The sequence below is a fragment of the Melanerpes formicivorus genome, unplaced genomic scaffold (genome assembly GCF_026170545.1).
Source record: "Melanerpes formicivorus ecotype bairdi unplaced genomic scaffold, bMelFor1.0.p_v2 SCAF_1, whole genome shotgun sequence".
In the NCBI taxonomy this organism is placed as follows: domain Eukaryota; kingdom Metazoa; phylum Chordata; class Aves; order Piciformes; family Picidae; genus Melanerpes; species Melanerpes formicivorus.
Window position 1 is genome coordinate 59190491 of NW_027142353.1, and position 23292 is coordinate 59213782.

The 23292-nt window shown below is 39.4% G+C and overlaps 1 protein-coding gene across 1 annotated transcript in view; it reads left to right on the forward strand.

Moving 5' to 3' along the window:
- The window catches only part of GUCY1A2 (guanylate cyclase 1 soluble subunit alpha 2), a 194957-nt gene extending 173425 nt beyond the window's left edge, over positions 1-21532 (forward strand). The window contains 1 exon segment of the mRNA XM_068144850.1: positions 900-21532. Within this exon segment, the coding sequence (XP_068000951.1) occupies positions 900-1107 (208 nt within the window). The 3' untranslated portion in view covers positions 1108-21532.
- The last annotated feature ends 1760 nt before the right edge of the window (positions 21533-23292 follow it).

Genomic DNA, 23292 nt, shown 5'->3' on the forward strand with positions numbered 1-23292 from the left:
GGAGGAAGATGACAAATGGCAAAAGGCAGCACAGTGAGTTCTGTGAATTTTGCACCACTTGTGTGTGCGTGTCTGAAGGACGGCTTCATGGCTGCTGTGAACCTGTTTCCCTTTTTGACCCCAACCAGGTGGCCCAGATTAAACCAATGGGTACTTTTGATACGTAGAGCAAGATTTGAATCTGGTTTTTATTAAAGTGTGATTTGCTGTATTTGAACCTAATCTTCAGTGGAATCACTGTCCCTGGAGGTGTTCCAAAAGGGATTGGCCGTGGCACTTGAAGCCATGGTTTAGTAGTCATGAGGTGTTGGGTGACAGGTTGGACTTGATGATCTCTGAAGACTTTTCCAACCTTATTGATTCTATGATTCATGATTCTGTGATTTGAAATACAGTACTACTGAGTACAAGAAGGGCAAAAACTGATGACCTTGATTCTACCTGTGAGAGCTCCCAAGCACTGCCACCTTCATACCTGCTTTGCAGCAGGAGCCCCGTTGGTAGCTCTCACTATGAAATGTTAATTTCTGTACAACTGGCCAGGCTGGAGTGTTTTAAATGAGCCAAATGATATGTTATGGAAAATTATTGTTATTAATGTGGTTCCCTTTCTGGTAATTGAATTTGTGAATGCTGATACTGATTTTCAGAGAATGTGTTTGCATGGGCCATGGCCTCAGCTAATTTCAGTCAACAGAGACCCTTGAAGTTGATTATGCTGAGGTAATATATGCTGAAGATCCTGGCTTAGGATTTCTTTAGATGTTATGTATTGCTTTAAACTCATTTTTCATTTGGGGCCACATAGGATTGATCTCTTCCAAAGAAGTGTTTCTGGACTGTGTTCTACAGATTTTTAGATCCTTCTGTTCTTTCTTTGTTTGTTTGTTTCCCCCTAGGCTTTTGAAAAAGGAAGAAAATTTTATTTTTGTCCCTCGTTCCCGTGAAGAGCTTCCAGAAAACTTTCCAAAGGAAATTCCTGGGATCTGTTACTTCCTCGAGGTCAGAAGTGGTGAAAAGCCACCAAAACCCTCTGTCACATCTGCCAGAGTGAGAAAGATTTCTTACAACATTGGCACCATGTTCCTTCGGGAGACTAGCCTATGAGGCCTGCTGCAGATCAAAGACTCGTCAAAAAAGCACAAGCCCAGAACTGGGTCATGGCAGGAGAGCTGGAGGTTCTTTCTATTTCACTGCCTTGAACAAGCAGTTAAAGCTCCATGTAATGTCAGGCAATAATCATTTTACAAGATGGGTGACTGCTGTCAGTAAACAATGTGGAGATAGGGAAAGAAAAAAATAAACAGCATACTTCCACATCTAGAGGAATTTGTTTCATAAACTTCAGTCTGGCCCCTCTATGACAAACAAAACCAAACCAACCAACCACCACCAAGATCCCAACTCTCAAATTAGAGATTGGTTTTGTTTTGAGCAGAAAGGATGATGGTTCTCTGTAGAATTGCACCAGCTAAGCAGAATTGAGAGTCAGTTCTGATTATGCATTCCTACATTCAATGTGTTCTTCAGTAAGGTAATGATGTTTTTTTAACTTTATGAACAAACATTTCATACATATGCTGTAGACTTATAATCTTCCTGGCAGGAGTAATTATAATTCAATATAAATATTGTGGGAATTTTACCTATTTTTATACATATTTCACTTTCTGGATGATTACATTCCACACACTGTAAGCTGAGTGAGCTTAGATAGCTTTTAAGAAGAAGCTAATGTATATTTCATATGTTCGCCTATCAAACCTTATACAAGTGGGGAAAAGTCATTTTTTGACTTTCTTAGAACAGAAATGTCAGTATTTTACAGGAGAAAAAAAAAAACACACCACTTTGGTAAATCTCTTTACCTGATGTCTGTGCTAAAGATGTTTATGCTTTAGACGAGCATTGTCTTGCTTAAATGAAGTATTTGTCCTGTATGAATGAAATGAAATATTTGTGCTCTACGTTCAGTCTTTCCAGGACATTGCAAACAAAGTGTAGAAGATGAACAGAGAAGTTCTGTTCAGTGGGGCTTTTGTTCCCCCCAAACTAAATTATCAACCAAATTGATATTTGTTAGAAATTACAGATTTTGGGTTTTCTTTTTAAATTGAACTTGTGAAGACTTATTCTGAGGGATTCCAGCAGACCCTGGAAGTTCTCTGGATACTGTTTTTGCAGGTTTTGGGGGGTTTGTTTGTTTGCTTGTTGGGTTTTTTAATAGGACTTGTATTCCTGCCCCAGTTTGGTTATTGAAAATCCTGTCATTAATGATGTTCATCTAGAAATTTCCTCTGTTGCTGGATTAGCTGGACAGGCCCCTGCTTTATCTAGTGTGGATAAAACCACTGAAAAGGGAGAGGCAGTACTTTCCCATGTCAAATGCAAATTGTAGTTCAAGATTTAAAGGAGTCCATGTCAATTTCTATTTTATTTTAATGCTGATTCTTTGCTGTTAATTACTATGGCTTTATTGTCTTCAATGAATCTAACTGAAACAAGATGTGGACCTCTCCCCTGATAAGCACATTTTCAGGTATTGTTTATTTCTCAGGTTTTCCTTTTGAAAAAATAATGGTAGTCAGTTTTCCTTTGCAGATGTATTTCCTTTGTGGGGTCATACTTTGGTGTGACGACGTTCTGCTCTTGTAGATTGTTAGTTAACACTTATGCAGTGACTCTGAAGTGGCTGAGCTTTACATGATCCTGGTCAAAGATCACTGACATCAAAGACAAGACTCTCAGCAGCACTAGGAAGCATGAGAAGCTTTGCATTTCTATAATCCAGACCAGAAATGTGAGTTTGCTTACAGATTTAGTAGTCACAACTTGAGGCATCTTTAGAAATGGATTAATCTTTCTTCACATGTCCAGATTATCCAGTTAGAGTTTTCTGTGGTGGGAATGACAGTGCTCTATTTTTCCCCTCGACCAATAGCCCATGTTAGAGTGGGAGTAAGTCTGTATGGTGTGGCCAGCCTGTGCTGAACATGTTTCAGGCTTCTTTTTAATGAAGCCTTTCTGGATGAGAAAGGACTATCTCAAATCTATATAGATTTAAGCATGTAGAGGATTTCTGAACTTATTATGTAGAGGTGGTGATTTTATTACTGTCTGAAGAGGGTAAATGCATGGGAATTAGCCCAGAACTTAATTTAAATGGAAATTCCATTGCTTTCTAGTGGAAGCCAGATTTTAAGGATTTTGTCCATTGATATTAGGGCATCCTTGGGATTGGAGGAATTAGTCTTTTATCTGCCTTGATAAACAGCACCTGCAGCTACTACCTATCAGAAAAACCACTTAACCAAAACTGTTTGAGCTTCAGGTTGCAGAATTTCCATCCAAATTTCAGACCTGACAATTTTCTGCACAGGATGATGGCTTTTAGCCCATAGCCATTAGTTTGCACAGACATGGGATGTAGCATGCATTTCCCACCCCCCTGCACCCTCCCTGCCGGGAACACCAGTGAGACATGCAAGACTCACAAAGGGAGCTAAGTTCATGTTTTACCATTGGAAAAGAAACACTACTTCTTAGATAATAAAGCTATGGTTTTGATGTGATTACCTAGCTATCTAGAGTGATTTTCAAATTGCTATCAGTTGATTGAGAGTTCATGCTGACTTCACTGGCATATTCTCATTGTTCAGCAGGTGTTGATGTCAGAGTAGCAGTGTCTCTGGCCAAGCTCTTTTTCCCTTCCTATGTGAAGAGAACAAATGTAGAGGTTCAGACCAAAAGCTTCTAGTGTAGCTCAATAATTTGCCTCTCACACTTGTCAATAGCCAATGTCCAGGTTAATTCTGTTGCTGATCCTGGCAGATCTGCAGAAACATTTCCATTAGAAGTTATGGACAAATGCTAATTCTAGTAGCAAACTGGAGAAGCAATCTGAAAAAAAAATGTGTATCACCATCCTCATCCTCTTGGAGACTGTTTATTCTATCAATAAATTTCTAATCACAGAGATCAGTGTAACAACTGAAAATCAGTGTCAACATTGGCAGTGTTTGCAAATCAATCATCTGTCTCCCCACATTAGGGTAGATTTACTGTGTAAGAATACATAGCCTCTGCTTTTTCTAAGCTTGTGTCAATGTGAGGTGTCCAGGACTTAAGCACTGATGCTAAGTATAATGTTATTTGCTTCTGTGTTACAACAAGGGAAGTTAATAACAAAGTGTGGGCTCTCTAGGGACATTTTTCTATCTCAGTGTGAGAAAAGTGTAAAACAAATTCTCAGAACCCTTTAGCTTAGTCATATCTGCTCCCTTTAATAGTAGATTGCAAGTTTATTTTGACAACTCTGTGAAGTGAAATTAAATCTATTATCAAGGTTGATGCTTTGTAGTCAGTTAGAGGGTACTCAGACTCAACATTTCCTCAAAACCACTTACTTTCAGTAATAAGGAAAAACTTTCTCATTTGCCTGGCATTGTCTTCATAACTAAAAAGGCTCTCTAGAGTTTTTATACTTTGGAATGATGAGATGGAGAAGTTGGAGGTACTGAAATGGATGCAGAAGTCTCATACTCTAGTTGGAATTGTCTTAATATTTTTCTTCCCATAAAACAGACAATGTTTTGTTCCTCTGGTTAAGAGCCTACCTGCCTGTCTTTCCTCACATAGCTGCAGGTAGCAATATCTGTTCTCTTCCATTCCTATAAAAAACAAAATCACCCTCTCTGAAGATAAAGGGAGGAGGTCTACTGCATGTTGCCTGTACAGGAAGGAAGGATGTTGTGAAAACCCTAGCTGGGGTCATCAGTCTCTTTGCCACAAACTTGTTCTATGCAGTTTCCCTTTGCACCAGGCTCAGATGGACCGAAGAGCAGAAACTGACTGCAAAGGCAGACCCAGTGGCCAACTTCTTTATGAATGTCAAGAGGTCTAAGTAAACAGAAGCAACAGTCACTTCCTCAGAGCACTGTTTACAGATCTTCTGTCAGATTTTTCCATCTGCTTGAGGCTCCCTATTGCACAGACCCTACTGTGCTGTGGTACAGAGAGGTAAAGAATGAAATAGTGATGGAAATGGTAAAGTGGGGGATAAATTTTGTTCTACATCAGGCTGATAAAATCTGCCATTCAAAGACAAAAGCCTCTGCATGGGAGAATTGCTGCTAAGCCAGGACACTGGAAGTGTGGTTTTCTTGCAGGATCCCACAGAATATTTCTTTTTTTCATTCCAAAGAGCCCATAGTCATTAACTGTGGTTATGGTTTTGGCTTCACTACTCATTCCCACATCCAGTTTCAGATCTGAGTCTGTATGGAAAGGCATTTTTAAGCCTCGAAATGTGCCTTTGCAAACAGAAAACCAAAGCTGTTAAAACCTCGGAAATCTTATATGGGAATTGCCTATTCCAAAGAAGAAATCAGTGCAATTGACTCCTCAGCAGGTCCCACTGCAGTTAACATGTGTGCACACGCCATTTCACGATGCTGTTTCATCCTGTCTTACAGTGTTCCCCACCGTGCCCAACAGTGGTATTGTGTATAACCACCTTTCCTCTGTTTTCCATTAACATCCCTCTTGCATGCTTCATGCAAACTGTTCTGCCAAGAAGTCTGTAATTGAACAGTAGCATTACAAATGTACAGCATTTTCTGGGTTTCTTATTCCAGCCTCAGGCCACAACCTCACCTCTGCTGAGTGCTAAAAACTCACTAAGGAAATCTGTTTTCCCTGTCCTAATGCACTTCCAGAGCTTCTGGCTTGGTTTTGGGGTTCTGGTAATGTATTTTTCCAAAATTAGATGTGTAATATTGTAAATAGCAACCTGCTTAAATTAGCAACAAAATTAGTGTAAAAATAAGCTTTACAAACTCAGAAAGAGTTGGTTCTATTCCTTCAAGATAATATAATATTCATAGCACTTTATTGGGATCAAGAGTACTAGTGACAGTAAAAGCGAGGGATAATTAGAAGATTCTGAGTATGCAAGAAACTCAACAGGCAGAAGTTCATTTGCTCCTGCACTGTTCCTTATTCCATCACCTTGAATGCCATTTCCTGCTCTTGATCAGGCTTCTACTCTTCAAAAGACCTCCACTTCCCTTTTTTAATCACCTGTGACACTCATAGTGAGTATTTCCTGTTATTGTTCCTGTTACCATCTGTGGTTGACATGGCTGCTTATACCTAAAGAATAATTGGGATTAAAGGGCTAGTATTTTCTTTGCAGCAAAGACAAAACTGCTGCAGTGGCACAGAAAGCACTCATCCTTAGAGAGGGAGAAGACCACAGTGCAAGTTGCCACTGCTGCATTTGGGTGAAGAAGTCAGCACATTAACAGTTCATGATGTGTTTTAGCTTTCCCAAGCACTAAATTTATTCATGCAGCTAGGAGTTACTCCTTAACAATGTTACTAATTTGAAATGCATGATCAGCATTACAATGAAATTCTGTAAACTGCTTAACTTCCTAGACATGATTGATCTTTTGTGGCTTGGCTGTTAAGCATGCATGAAAGCAAGTGAAACAGTGAAACTGGGGAAGGTAGCAATTCAGTCAGGGTGACAGATTGTTCATGTCTGCACTTGTTCCTGTGGCATACAAAAGTTGGTCTCCAGTTACCTGTGGTCCAGGTTAGCCTCACTGTGTCACTATGGCAACAAAATAGCCTCTGAAAACCAGCATGAGGCATCTCAGTCTAGGTTGGACTCAATGATCTCAAAGGTCTTTTCCAACCTGGTCTGGTCTATTCTATTCTATTCTATTCTATTCTATTCTATTCTATTCTATTCTATTCTATTCTATTCTATTCTATTCTATTCTATTCTACCTTTGGACTGAGGTTCACATTAGAGGGACCAATACACTAAGTCGTGCAAAGTGGCGACTTTGCTGGCAGCTGTAACAAAAGGATGAGCGGAGGCAGATGTTACACCAGATGTTTGCTCCTGGGATTTTAGTTTCTAAAGGCAGTGAGGCTGAACATGTTTTGTTTTGGACTAAAGGAGAAGACACAGCATTTCAGAGAACCAAGTGTCTTCCCTGCTTAATGGCTAGCAGGGAGGCAGCAAAGTAAAAGGACATCAAGAGCGATGCATTGTCTGCCTGGGCTGTAGCAGTGCTTGGTTCTATGTTCTGGTCTCTGGCCCACTTTGGCTTTAGCATAGAATCATAGAATTGTCAGGGTTGGAAGGGACCTTGAGGATCATCTAGTTCCAACCCTCCTGCCATGGGCAAGGACTCCTCACACTAGACCAGGTTGCCCAGAACCACATCCAGCCTGGCCTTAAAAACCTCCAGGGATGGGGCTTCTACCACCTCCTGTTCCAGTGTCTCACCACCCTCATGGTGAAGAACATCTTCCTAATATCCAATCTGAATCTACCCATTTCTATTTTTCCTTTATTCCCCCTAATCCTATCACTGCCTGATTCCAAAAATCAAGCTTTTGCTGAAGACTGGGGGACAGGTAAGTTCTTCGGGCACTTTGTACCCTCTGCTCTAGACACAGCATGAGGCTTCCTGAATCCATGAGTGTACTTAACTTTCGCAGTGACCACAGATGGGCAAACTTAGGCTGGACATTTGTTTTATGAAGATGGCTGAGATGAGTGAGATTGATCCCGGTGAATGAAACTCTTTCTAATCCAAGTGCTGTGTCTCAAATCTTTTACACTTGCTGCTTTTCAGTGTTTTGCATTGGCCAAAAGAATTCAATTAAGTGGCATAGGGATAGATAAGCATATTCCAGGATGAAAAAAAAAAAGGATGTGGTGTCCTTGGTGACTGTCAAGAGCAAGGTCTACTGCAGTTCTGGAAATCTCTTCCTTCTGATGTCTGCATTTTTTACATACGATGCCAGCACTGCAGCCACAATTCTGGATACCACTAGGACTGTGATTTTGAGCAAAGTTTGAGCTTTGAGTAGGAGCTCAAAGCCTAATTATGAAAAACCTCTGTGCAACCTTCACCTGTTCACCTGAACTATATGGCAAAATGCCTATGTAATTTATGTTTCTTATCCTGTAGGGGAGGTGGTGGAGTCACCATCACTGGAGGTGTTTAGGAGGAGAGTTGATGGGGTGCTTGGTACCATGGTTTAGTTGATTAGATGGTGTTGGATGATGGGTTGGACGCAATGATCTTGAAGGTCTCTTCCAACCTGGTCTGGTCTATTCTATTCTACTCTACTCTACTCTACTCTACTCTACTCTACTCTACTCTACTCTACTCTACTCTACTCTACTCTACTCTATTCTATTCTATTCTAAAGATGGCAGTCAAGTAGGTAGGTTCTAAAGAGCACAGAGGCAGTTGCCGATTCTCATTGTCATACATTTTTTGCTGTCATGAATTTGTAATCCCCAAGTTAACTTTCCACTAACAGAAGCTCTCACACTGTTTTCTTGATAATTATTTCCTAGCAATACTCCCTAATGACTACTCTTGAAGCAATAAGTAAAGCCATGTTAATCTGTTCTGTGGAGATTGTTGTGCAACACGTATCACCTTAACAAGCCGGCTCTTAGCAGAACATCCAGGCAGCCAGTACCAGAACAAGAGGACACAGTCTCAGGCTGTGCCAGGGGAAGTTTAGGTTGGATGTTAGGGAGAAGTTCTATACAGAGAGAGTGATTGCCCATTGGAATGGGCTGCCCGGGGAGGTGGTGGAGTAACCATCACTGGAAGTGTTCAGGAGGAGACTTGATGGGGTGCTTGGTGCCATGGGTTAGTTGTTTAGGTGGGGTGGATTGGTTGAAGGGTTGGACGCGATGATCTTGAAGGTCTCTTCCAACCTGGTTTATTCTATTTCTATTTCTATTTCTATTTCTATTTCTATTTCTATTTCTATTTCTATTTCTATTTCTATTTCTATTTCTATTTCTATTTCTATTTCTATTTCTATTTATTTCTATTTCTATTTATTTCTATTGAATAGCAGAGTAACACCCTGTCATGTATTGTTTGTCCTTCCATCCTGTTCCCCAGAGCATAGCAAGTAGCGGAATCATTTGATTTCCTGAGGTGTTGCCTTTTTTGTTAGTATTCCAAAACTATTTATTATAACTTACCTGAATAAAGAGGAGCAAACTCAGAACTATAGACCAGGATTAGAAAAGAGCTTCAACTGAAAGCAGTGCTTTAAAGACTGCCTACTGAATAAGACTGGTCTCTCGCCCTAGAAACAACTGTATCAGTACTATAGCTAAGATATACCCAGGACTGATAAATGAGAGCAATAAAAAAGGCAGGTATATGTAATGGATACCTTCAGCTTTATACCAAACAGTAAATAGATTCTAGAACTGATGAATACGCAGAGAGGGGGAATGCTTTTTAATCCATTTTGGCATTTGTTGGCATTTGTTTGTTACTAGTATACCTCTAAGGTATTATTTTTTCCATCCTTAATGAGACTGGAACGTAGTGTTAAATCAATAACAGAATTTCTCAACTGACTGCAGAAGAATGTGGCTAGGCATAAATAACTGGCAAGGAGAGGTGGTGTTTTAGGTGAATCATTGCTTGAGAGTACAGATCATACAGAAAAGAGAAAAGCTGTACAGACATGTGTATTTATTTTAGAAGTTTCTCTAGCATTTTTGTTTGGCTGAAATAGTTCTGAAGCTGTACACTTGAAGCACAGCTGCCTGCTTCAGGTTATTTGCATTTGCTAAGAAGGAGGAGGTAACATTTACAAAGTTGCATAAGGAGCATACTGCTGAATCCAATTTTCTGTGCTTAAACACAGCCATTTTGTGAAGGCTGTACCTAACTTCAGTGAGTGATTCTGAGGTTCTGAATGCCTAAGTAAGTTGTGGAAGTGTGGCTTATAAATCTGTATCATCTGTGTTCCTTTTAAATATTGTTCATAGTCATGTGGGAAGGCAAATTCTAAATATCCAACTAGTATCAAAGGTTAATTTTCCTAGGGCTAACTGTGCTGGATGATGAAATGTGGAAAGGTTTCTTATCTGTGCAGGTTTTTACACCTTTTTTCAAGGTGATGCTCCCAGATGTATTGCTGTGAGCATATGAATGTACTGTCCTCAGTACTCAGTGAGGATGAGGCTTGTTATGCACCTATATAATGTTCTCATTATATCTCCAAGACAAGTCCCATGTGCTTGCCAGTGTTGAAGTGTGTAAGCACTGCCCCCCAGAAACTTCTTACAGATCCTGCAAGCATATAGTTAAGAAGCCAACAGAGAGAAAGCATTTGAAGAAAGTAAAGCATGTGTGTAGGAGAGAGATGCTGTGCACGTTGCATAGATGTGCTGTTGACTGTCAATATTTGTGTATTTGGGAGCTGGGTGACCCAGAGAGTATTGTGAATATGATGAAAAATGCAAGAAAGTGCTGTATGTAATGTCATGAATGCTGAAGGTACTGGGATGAGTTTTAGAGTCCATAATTCTTACAGTTTCAGTGGTATGGCCTGAGAAATGTGCTATTTTCTGAGGAGGGAAAAAGTTGATTCGTATTTTAAATCAGAGTTGAATCTCTAGTTGCAAAGAAAAAATGCAGGAGAAAAAAAAGAGTCTGAAAACTCTAAGTACAAAATGCAAAGAAGAATATCCCACTTTTTAGGCACCATTTGATTTCTCTGCAGGTTGGACTCAGAATTCCTCTCTGAGATTTGCTACTGAATGCAAAACTAGATGCAAAACAGTGCAAGTGAGGTACTGGTAGAAATTTGGAGGTGATAGCAAGAATGACTTTTGAAGAAGTATGTAAGGATATTGTACTTAAATATTAACACTTTTACAAAATGGAAGCTCTTCTGCTTTGTAACTGAGTATTGTTTAGAAATGCCTGCAGTAAAAGAAAGCCTGGAAGACTGTTGTATTATAACAAAAAAATCTGCAAAGTCTGTGACACAATCTGCATTTTACAGCATGCCTTAAGAAACAGTCTTGTATACAGAGTTTTCAGAAGGAAATTCAACCAAAAGCTGTTTATAGTTAATTTCAGAGAGAGTGATGTTTCACATGCATGTTCTGCAAAAATCCAAGCAGATCATGTTAGATAAGGCCTGGATTTAACTCAGTCGATTTAGAGTGTAGTAAGAGATACTCTGCATCCCAAAGCAAGGCTTTACATGCACTTCCTAACATGTGTCAGCACTGTGTGCTTTTACTGAAGTTTAAACAAAGCCCAGTCTAGACAAAATTCCCATCCCAATACATGTGTGGCCTCACTAGAAAATTGCCACTTCGCTAAGGTTCAGCCATTATTGTCTTTAATGCTGGGATATTGCTTATTATTCTTAGGTCTCACTTTGCTACTGTTCCACTGGGGGCCATTATGTTTTGGAGCACCAGGAGTTTGGGGAATCACTGTAAGACTGAGTGAAATGCAGCTAACCTAAATTTGCATGTTTGAAAGTTACGTCTGATCTGAGCTGGTCAGGTTGGTTCCCTTTGCTGTCAGCACAGGCATCCTGGCATCTCAAAGAATGATCATTCCTGGAGAAGGCAGTAAGAATGAGATAAACTGCTCCCTCATATGTGCTCTTTTCTCTCTCCCCAGTCACTACAGTATGGAGTTCAGATTAGCAACCGTACTGTAGGTGAGATGAATTCCACTGCTGATAAGAATGAGAGGATGTCACAGGGTGAAACAGCAAATAGACATGGAGGGAAACACATCCAGGTTCTAAACAGAGAACATTGTGGTGGTAATATTATTAATATTTAAGATTTGAGAGGTCTGGCCAGAAAAGTTATCCTAATTAAAAGAACATTCCTTTCAACTAAATCTAATCATCTGGGATTGTTTCCAGGTCTGCACTTCTGCTCTAGTATAATACTGGTGTGCCATTCTACAGGCTGTACCTAGAGTCATCTCTTCATATCATCATTTTATGTAGTCCTTGATTCCATCTTAGAAGAGTGGCAGATAGAAAGCTGCTTAAGGAGTCCATCTGTCCTGTGAATGGATGTCTGGTTTTCTCAATACTGAGAAGGTAATTTTTCCTCACCTCTTTCTTTTTGGTAAAACACTATATAGGTTAATCTCTGCAATCGCTTGCAAAAGAACAATGGAGCAGAGTAGGGGATGCTGACTAAATGTTCTGTGACTATGATCATAGTTTCTACTCATTCTACCTGACCTGTTCTAATTTTACTTGTGTTATAATTGTACTTGTGTTGTTCCATACTTGAAGTACCCAAATTCTCAGCCAGGATCTTGGGCTGGTCTCTGAACCAGATACTAGAGGGAAGGACAAGGGCTGCCACTCTGCTGTACTGCTCCCACACTTCTCTCTTCTGTTTGCAATTGCCATTCTGATCTTTTGACATCTGTGGTGGTTTTCACTGCAGTCATGGTTAGGGAGGCTGTGGGAAAGTTCTTGGGAAGAAGCAATTGTATGCAGAACCCCAGAGAGTGAACTGTCATTCTCTCCAGAGAAAAGCAATTAGAAATAGTATTGTCCTCAAGAGCTGAGAAAACTTGCAGATTTTCCATGTACAGTAAACAGTTTCTATAATTACATGGAAAACAAAACAGAGAGGCAAAGTTGTGCAGCAGGGATGTTGCATCTCACACAGACTGCTGTGACAATGAAATCCAAACCCTGAGGACTGGCAGGCACATTATTCTCACTTGCTTTAAAGGTCAGTTAAGAAGCTAATTTTTCAAATGGACTCATAGCTCTGAGACAACATAACACTAGTCGCTTCTTCCAACAAATTGCAGTTGTCAAAGAAACTGGATTGGTATCTCATGGAGCTAAAAATAGACATTATGCACTCGCTGGAGAAGGATGAGTTCAGAAACAGAGAAAAAGGTATATCAGCATACCATAGTATCTGCAGAAAAGAAATAAAAAGATGCTCGACTCCAAGCAAGTTACCCAGAAAATTACATTTAAAATAATCTGGATCACCACCTAAGAGAAAGACAGGATTTAGTCCTGACTGATTTTATTCACCTTTCCTATCTACCTTGCAGTTGCTGCTTTATCAGCTGAATCAGTTTGGCCACAGTCCTTTGAAAGTCGTGTGCCTCAAGTTAGGCAGTGAAATCCGTTATATTAAAGCTATTACCTGAATAGGAAGAAGAGTCTTTGGCTTAGCATTCTTTTCTTCTTTGAGGGCTGGGGAGATAATTTATTGTTAAACATATTCATCTGAAAGATAAAAAAAAAAATAACCTCCCAAAGCCCAAATGTAGTAAGAGTGCTACAGTGAAAGCAGCTTCCCAAACTTCAGCATGTCTTTACTAAAAAACAGGTAATTATTTCTCACGTCATCAAACATCTGCATTTTAAATTATGCCATGATTTTGCAAGCTTGCATTACTTACTGTTTGCTTGGATTTAAAAAAAATAAAATAAAAGAATAGAATAGAATAGAATAGAATAGAATAGAATAGAATAGAATAGAATAGAATAGAATAGAATAGACCAGGTTGGCAGAGACCTTCAAGATCATCGCATCCAACCCATCATCCAACACTATCTAATCAACTAAACCATGGCACCAAGCACCCCATCCAGTCTCTTCCTAAACACCTCCAGTGTTGGCGACTCCCCCACCTCCCTGGGCAGCACATTCCAATGGCCAATCACTCTCTCTATGAAGAACTTCTTCCTAACATCCAGCCTAAACCTCCCCTTGTGCAGCTTGAGACTGTGTCCTCTTGTTCTGGTGATGGTTGCCTGGGAGAAGAGACCAGCCCCCGCCCGTCTGCAACCTCCCTTCAGGTAGAAAAACCAACAAAACACTTCTTTATTCTTCATTCTTCTTCATGTATTTCTTTTCCATAGCAGAGCAATTCTGCCCTACTACTCATGAACCTGGAAGAGCAGGAGTCCACTGCAGCTAGGGAGCCTCAGCTTCCCTAATCAAGGTGAACAATTCTGCAAGATACAGATTGGATCTCAGCTGAAGACAGGGCTGGCAGTAGTTGGATGCAGTCTGTACTATAACTTAGTCAACTTTTTTATATATATATTCAGAAGCAGACCTATGTATAGCTCAGGATAGATCTGCACTGCTTTCTTTAGAAATCTTTCCTGTAGTATGTGTCTTGTCTGCACAAATTTCATGAAATCTCTGCATTTCAGACCTGAGGCATTGGCATGTGTGGAGCATAAATCATTCTGTCAGCCAATTAAATCACTCAGAGAAGTACTTGTAAAGTATTTATGCTCATTGTCTTTTAGAGATCTTGTAAGCTTAGAGACCTTTTTGCAAGTTCTGTTCTTGAATAAGACTTTGATCATCATTACAGTAGAAGTCAAGAATATTCTAAAGCTTGAGGTTTGATTAGCATCAATATCAGGCAGTCACTGTGTATCATTACTACTGCAGCGCTAAGGTTCTGTTGTGAAACAGAAATGTCAGGATAAGCAGCAGCAGCGGTTCCATTCATTGCACTTCCTACACATTATGTACACATTTCATGTTGTACTTTGTATTTCATAGAATGTAATATGACTAGTTATATATATATAGGAAGATAGGAATGAAAAAATACAGAGTACGTGGACACTGCTGTGTCTGATAGCTATCTTGAGAGACTATGGATATATTATCACCCACTTTAAGGATTGCTCTGAACCAAAGCATTCATCTTTGGTATTCATCCATCATTTGGTGAGAGGCACAGTCCTTATAATCCATTCAGTTGTTAAAACTCAGTTACATTAGAGCCCTTTAGGTTGATAACAGAGGAAATTTTCAGGCAAGTGTGGTAAGAGAACCAATAACGTTGGGTCTTTTTGCTGAACACATTGGCCTCCGCTTCCAGACCTGAATTTACATTCCTTCTTGAATTGATTTTCACCTTTCTCAGTTTACTAAGACTCTGCAGTTTATTTTTTTGCAGAATTACATGTTGTTTTGAACAGTTTGTGTGTAGTCTGGCTGTGCAGTGCACTGGTACAACACACACATGTTGAGTTGTTTCAAACCACCTTACTGGAAAGGCCAACCAAAGTTTGTTTCACATAGCCACAGAGAATAGCCTTGTTCTGTGTCCCACTTTGCTCTGCTCCTATGGACAATTCAAAAGAAGGAACTGAATGCTAGCAAAAATCTTCTGGTGATTTATATTTGTTTCAGTGGGATGAGTTCATGGGTAGGAGAAATTTTCACAAAACAAGCTAGTGTTATTGGCGTGAACTTCACAGCCTGAGCCCCTCAAGTCATAGTTCAGCCTCTTCCCAAAGCCTTTGACAACAACTTGAACTTTGCATGCAGTATCTAGCCTAGAAGAACTGATAACAATTTTCCAGTTGTCTGTCACTGTGATCATGACATCTCATGCACACCCCATGAAATCATTAATGGAAAATGTTGTGATCTGATACTTGTTTAAAACTTTCTTCCAAGAGCCTGCTGCCATTCTGAAATTTAACTGTCAGGGTTTTTTCAGGGTTTTTTCAGCCTCATTTTCATTTCCTCTGCTGGTAGCTCTAGAAGATTATTAATCATGAATGCCTTAGGGTTGTACCTCTTGACTTTTCCCTTTGATCTCAGTGGTGCCAAAGTAAAATCTGAGGGCTGATCGCTGTTTAATATAGTCACAAACAGCTCCAGTAACAGGGCCAGACACATATATAAAGGTGAACTGTAAGCATGAGTAAAAAATGTGGATTACTGCAGGAAGATGGGTGTTCACCTGAGTTCGTGATGCTCAGTTTTAGGATTAGGAAGTTTTAGTAAGGGCTGTGTGCCACTGTCTGTCCTTTACTGATAGCAGAACAAAGGGAAGGAGCAGTGCAGTTTTAATCTCAGTTTTATTGCTGCTTGTCTTGTTTCAGACTTCTCTGTTTTGCAATCTGGATAAAAATATTTGGTACTCTTTAAATGTGAAGATTGGCCACCTCAAAGTTTGCAGTCCTGTGGAAAAGAACCAATGTCCCTTGGGTGCAAATGCTTTTTGTGTAATTCTGTCATACTGTTTTTGTGTGTCCTATAAAGCTTCTCTGAAGAGCCTTGTACAAGCATTCTGCACCAAGTACCGAGATTACAATTAAGCTTGCACTATCAACAAAGGATGCTTAGCATTAAAATATTGTTTGATACCATTAAATAATGCTAGAGCTCTACAAGGGTTTAGAGCACTGTGATGTTTGTGAACTGAAATGGTTTATACAGAATTTCTTACAGATACAAGGATAATCCAATTAATGACTGTGTTTCCATTTTAGTAATATGCAGAAGTGGTCAGGTGGTGTCCCTGGACTTTTCTCCCTAAATTAATTTTAGGGCTATGTAAGTCTGAACATTATTTTGAAACATCAGCCTGCAATTTACTGAGAAGGGATGTGGCAGGTTAGAGTTTTGCTGTGAGCTAGCATGGACCAAAACACTCAACGAAGCATATAAGCCAAGATTGTCCTCCACTAAAACCAAGGCTGTAATTGCAAAACTGAGTCTGGTTACTTGTTCTAGCTGTTCAGCAATGGAATTTATCTGCAAACAGAAGCAGACTCCATATAAACTACTGCATGCTGCAATGTTAGGGTAATAGTTGGACTCAATGATTCAAAAGGTCTTTTCCAACCTAAATGAGTCTATGATTCCAGATTTTTATATTTGGATTCATTTGGCTGTCTTAGTGGTCTGGAAGTGACAGTAAGTACCTCTGATTGAAAACTACTATTCCAGTTACAACTGCTTCCCCAAACCAACTGAATTTATTACCAAAGACTTATTTACTTGAAAACAAAACAGCAAAGAGTGGTTCTGTCTTTTCTATCTTTGACTGCGAGCAGTTGAAGTGCAGAATATGTGCACTAACCAGGCCTGTGTTGTGTCATTGTGTTAGTCGAGGCTGCAGCACCAGTATCACACAGCAGATATCAGTATTAATCCTTCTGTGGGAACATGAGTCTTATGTAAAAAAAAACATTGATGTGACATATGTGTAGGCCATGGGAAAATTGTGTGTGCAGTGAATTACATGCAGTCTTAAAAAGCTTTAACATTTGTACTGCTATTCCTATAACAATATATATCTCGATTGCTGTGACCTTATGAGCTTCTGAAAAAAAACAACCAACACCCCAAGTAATCTAAAGTTTATTCTTCTTGTTTTAAAATCACTGGATTGTGAGTTACTGTTTACACAGGCCTCCATACAGCAAGGGGTCTTTCTCCATGTGTTGCTGGGAAATGGAAAAGCAGATGCTATCTGTAAATCCTGCAGACCAGGCAGATCGGTGAATGCTTTCTCTGAATCCCCTCCTGATAATCTGCTTCTTTCTTCTAGCAAATGCAAACAGTGCCAGCAGCCTGGATCTTCTTCGGAAGAAACAAACAATTTGTTAAACTGCCTTACTCTGTTTGGCATCCATTGCTACTTCTTAACTTTCTTTTTCTGCCTCCTTGTGAGTAGAATTTGGTGATACAGTTCTTGCCAAGTGTAACTGAGGGACAAGAGTTTGCCTTTTCCACCCTTCCTTTTTCCAAAGCAACTGAAGGCCTCGAACAAGAAGAAAAAACTTTACAAAACTTGTGCAGGCATGTTGTTAACAGATAGCAGGATAGAACAGCCTTCTAAGAGTACTCCAGACTGTCTTTTAATGACATGCCTGCACTGCATTGTGACTTGACATCTTGCTATAATGGTCGTTGTTGCAATGAGGTCTTTTTAGTTTGTACTAAAAAATTCTACTTGTCACCATATTAGAAACATAAAGTACACTCTGTAGGAAAAGCAATATACAATATATTATACATCCTCTATTTCAATGCCTCTAGTTTTAGGCTAGTATTCATATAAATGTTTATAATCAAAAGCAGGGTTTACTGTCCTTCACAGGACCAAGCAAAGAAGTTTTGCCTTGTCTAAATACTAACAGTTGTCTAGATACTAACACCAACATTTCCCTTCAACAAATACTCTTTTTATCATGCTTCTAGTTAAATTGTGGTGAGCTCCATCCTACTCTGATTCCTCATTAATCCATTCAGAATGGGAAAAGAGTGAACTGTTTCAGTGTATAACCCTTGCACAGTACCTGATTCATAAAGACAAATAAATCCAAACCCTCGCTTATGAGTTATTAGCGATCAGCAAAATAACAAAACCCATCTGAAGTTCAGCTGAGTAAACCCTGAAGATCTTGCACTGCTCACTCAGTTTTGCAGCATTTCTTTGAGTCATTGTAACATACATTATTTGATGAAGCATTTGCCATTACACTGGCATCAGCTTTCACCAAAAAGTATTCTAATTTCTGCTTTCCATTTTATCTGGAAGCTTATTGTAATGGAAAAATTACCTGAATTAAATAAACAAACACATGAATAAAGCATACAGGTTTCCTTCAAGACAGTTCTTACTTTATTTGACCTAGTCCTTTGGTGGGAAAGTCACATTAATTATTGTCACATTAGCAACACAATAGTGGGGAACAAAATGTTTCTCCAGAGAAACTCCACTAAAAGAACATTTTGTTGCTGTTTGTGACCAGGATACCTCTATTTCAGAGCTAGGTCACTGAGGGGGTGGTCAAAGAAGACCTGATAGTACAACAAATGCTGAAATGCTGCATGCAGTAAATGTGTGTGGTTGATTATAATTGGGAATAAAAACCAATAACCCCCCCCCCCCCCAAAAAAAAGTGTTACAATAGGGAAGTCATTAAGTTTGTTTAGGTTTCTTTTTACCTTAATTAAATGTTGCTGATACACATAACAGTTGCTCATAAAATGTTTAACTCTTTAATTGTGTTTTCTCATATGAAGCCAATAGAACTTCAAAGCAAAAAAAAAAAGGCAAGTTACCTGGTCACTTTGTCTGAATAACTTAGTAAACACAGTCCAGTTGCCAAGTGCATCCAGGCTGATCTTCAGTGTCACAAATGTAGCTCATTTACCTGAAGGCGTTGACAGAGCTTGGGTTTTTAGGCACTGCAATAACACAATATGAAACGTACCTGTTCAGTTACACATCCAGGTGCTCAAGATTCTCTCCAGCCTGTGTTTATTGTTCTTCACCCCTTGTTTTAAAAAGGCAAAAAATTAGTTGAAGTCTGTGTCTTTGCGTTAATCAGGTTCCCATAACTGAAGATTGCACTGGGAAGTATGTTGCAGACTTGCTTTCTCATGACAGAGTAGCTGGTTTATCCCTTTCATGATACCTTTTTGTTTCTCTGTTTGTCTTGGGGTTTTTTTGACATCTTCAACCCTGTCAGTAGTTTCAGTTCAGCTGCCCAATGTCTGGAAATTCTGGTGAAAAAGCTGTGCTAAATGTACAGAATAATGCAGTGTCTGAGGTGAGACAAGTTTCTGTATAGATGTGCTGGGTTTACTCCTAGGGGCAGACCAGCATTTGCAAGTGCTCTGAACTCCCCTCACACTAGGGTTGGTGTGAATAAGCACAACACATTGGCACATTGCTCAGCTAGTACAGACACACGATGCATTTCAGTCTGGCAAACCTGAAGCAGAACATAGAGGTTGCAGCATCTGGAGTTGCAGATATTAGCAGGAGTATGTGATTTGTATCACCTACTCTCTCTTGTGTCATGAAAACTATCTGGAATGATGTAGGAAGAAAAAAACAAGGTAGATTGTGTGGTAGAGCTCATTTATCAAGCTTCATGTTCTTTTAACCCCACTTCTTTGCCATCGCCACATGTGGATCACCACTCAAATAGAGTGGTCAGTGCCGATCATCCACCTCATAGGATTTGTATCTGAGTTTCCCTAGGTGAGTAGCTATAATATTGTCATGATGCAGGAGGTGAATGCCCTTTTTAATAACCCTTGTTTAAAGATTTGTAGCTGTGATGGTCAATATGCAAAATCCTGTTTGGACTTGCCTCTTCTGCCTGGTGGCAAGTGACCAGACCAGAGGAAATGGTTTCAAGCTGTGCCAGGGGATATTAGGAAATATTTCTTCACTGAAAGGGTTGCCAAACATTGGAATGGTCTGCGCAGGGCAGTGGTGGAGTCACCATCCCTGAAGGTGTTTAAGCAGTATGGAGTCCTGGCACCTGGGGACATGATTTAATGTTGACCCTACAGCATTGGATGGAGGGTTAGAGTGGGTGATCCTTGGGGTCTCTTCCAACTGGATGTATCTAGTGATTCTGTTCTTGACTCAACAAATAGAATTCCCTTTCCAGCAAGGTTTTGTGGTAGGAACTTTGAATGTTATTGTGAATCAGTCCTGATCTGTGGTGGTCCTAAGCCTTCACAAATAAAGCATATTTTTGCATCACACTCAGAACCTTGGTCAGTGGTGCCATGCCAGAAACCCAGCATTCTGAACAATTGCAGGCTTCCTACCTCCTGATAATATTTGCAAAGCAAACCATGTGATTCCTGTTATACCTAATAGGAGTCCTTGTTTGGGCTAAAAGTATGCAGAGAGAATTGAAACCCTATCCTACCCTCCTTGCTCTACAAACCCATCAGTGGTCTAATTCTGCAAGTGTTATATTTGCTGGGTAACGCTCAGTTTCTAAACAGAACCATAGTGCAGCACATCAAAGTGTAACTCATTCCACGTAGGAACAAGACAGCACTTTCCCCTGACTTCAAGCTTAGTTACATGGGCCATTTAGGTTGCAGTCGTGTGTGTGCTCAGGTGAACAGCTAACTCAAAGGACAAAGACCTCATGAAAAGAGTACTTTGTCCTTCTGCAAACATTGTGAGCAAGGGTGGTGGGACTGCAGCCGTACCTCATCGGGTGGTTATAGATGGGAGTCTCACACCCAGTGTCTAATGCAGCGTTTCAGATATTTAAAGACTTGTTTTCTTCCATACATTCTACATACATCCCTCCATATTTTATGAATCAGGTCTGTGATCAATACCTTGAACAATTTGCTGCAGTTTCATAGGGTTACTCTCTCTTTGATTTGCAATGTAAATAGTATTGTACATCTGCTGTTTTATGACACAAATGCCATGTGAATTGCTTATTTTTCAAACGTTACAGTTCTGTTATGGTTTATTTACAATGCCACCTTACAGCATTGGTTTAATATACAAATGTATCTCTATGGCATGAATTACATTGCTTTCATTTTACAATGTCAAATATTTCATCTTTGTTTTCCAAAATGACTATGTTTCATCCTATGCAGTTTCAGAAATGTTTATTAAGTGGCTCATTATGTCTGGAAATATTGCTTCCTCTCAGTGGTGCAGCCATAAGAACCAGTATTCCTGATCAAAACCATCAGACACATCATAGAACAATTTTGGATTAGAAATGTATGTACAAATATGTAAGCATTTAACCAGAACATTTACTATATCTTCCTTGTTTTTCATGTAACAACGCATTTTAACCTTTATACTTTTTATTTGTAGTTATTTGTGAGTCATACACAGTGTAAATAACATGTGTCATGATGCAAGATTTCTAGGTATTCAAGGTTACAAAAAAAAGTCAAATTTGTATATGAAAAGAAATTGACAGTAGATTGGAATGACATAAAATCAAGTGGTGATGACTATGTTCTATTTATACTGTTCATTTCCAAATTGTCTGTTGAAGAACGAGCATTTCATTTGCCCTTTAATGTCCAACTAGTTATTTACAGTATATTTACATCAATAAATCATGCAAAAGTCTATTAAAAGTGATGATGAATCATTGAAACATTCTCCAATTCCAGCTGACAGCTTACTTCTGGGGAGCAGAATTAAGATATGCTGAAGCCTAATTGAGTGGAAACAGCCAAAAAAAGTCAATGAAGATGTTTGTGGAGAAAAAACCTCTTTTCACTCCTAGCTCTTGGACCTCACCTTACACCACAAATCCAAATGTATTGTTAGCCAATAAACTAGTCAAATATGTTTCAACAAAGTGCTAGATGCTTAAATACACATTGTCTGCGCCCCTAGCTTTGGTCTCAGTGGACATTGCGCTGTAAAAACCTTACTAAATCCTTTGTTCTGAACTGAACTTTTCGAGTTTTGACACAGAGCTGCTTAAGAAATTGAAAAGATTGATGGAAAGAAAATGTCTGTTTTGAGTGACACTTTATTGGCTAATTTCTTCCAGTGGTTATTTGAGTCTTGGTTCTGATGAATCATTGAAACTTTCTCCAATTTCAGTTGACAGCTTACTTCTGGGGAGCAGAATTGAGACACACTGAAATCTAATTCAGTGGAAACAGCCAAAAAAGTCAGTGAAGATATGTGTGGAGAAAAACCTCTTTTCACTCCTAGCTCTTGAACCTCACCTTACACCACAAACCCAAATGTATTGTTAACCAATAAACTAGTCAAATATGTTTCAACAAAGTGCTAGGTGCTTAAATACACATTGTCTGTGTCCCTAGCTTTGGTCTCAGTGGACATTGCACCCTAAGAACCTTACTAAATCTTTTGTTCTGAACTGAACTTTTCGAGTTTTGACACACAGCTGCTTAAGAACTTGAAGAGATTGATGGAAAGAAAATGTCTGTTTTGAGTGACACTTTATTGGCTAATTTCTTCCAGTGGTTATTTGGTTCTTGGCTCCGTAGAGCAACAGAGCAGAACCAGATTTCAGTCCTGGAAAACAAGGTAAGAAAATGGGTGACATTACAATGAAATATCGACACTGGCTCATTGCTACCAACACAGGAACAAAGGAAGCTGCCAAACTGTAATGTCATCAGCCCCACAAATGCTGCTGGTATTGCCCTTTTTTTTCGTGCCTTTATCTTTCCTGTATTGCCAGCTGAGAACATGACTCATTCTACTCTGCTGTTTTTCACAGAAGACCATTAACTAGAATTGGTTGTAGTATTTTTCTATGGAATGTCTTACTGAGAGAAAAGGGAATTTCAGTTAGTTCAGAGGGTTGACAGGGGAATTTGATTCTGATATTCCAGTACCAAACATGCTTGGCTTTTGTGTGGTTAAAGCTAAGGAAGGTCTAACCTATCCTTAAATGTCAGGGAATTTTTTGGCCTTGCCACAGCTGTCTTTAAGCCTGATTAACATTTTCCAGGAAAGACTGATAGTTGCCTATTTCTGACTTCAAATTATCCCAGAGTGTTTAGATGGGGATTTCAGTGGTTTTGGTATGTAGGAGTCAATTCTGGTCCAAAACAGATTTGAGAATTAGAATAGAATAGAATAGAATAGAATAGAATAGAATAGAATAGAATAGAATAGAATAGAATAGAATAGAATAGAATAACCCTGTTGGAAAAGACCTTTGAGATCATCCAGTCGAACCTATCATCCAACACTATCTAATCAACTAAATCATGGCACCAAGCACCCCATCCAGTCTCTTCCTAAACACCTCCAGTGATGGTGACTCCACCACCTCCCTGGGCAGCCCATTCCAATGGCCAATCACTCTCTCTATGAAGAACTTCTTCCTAACATACTGTATGTCAAC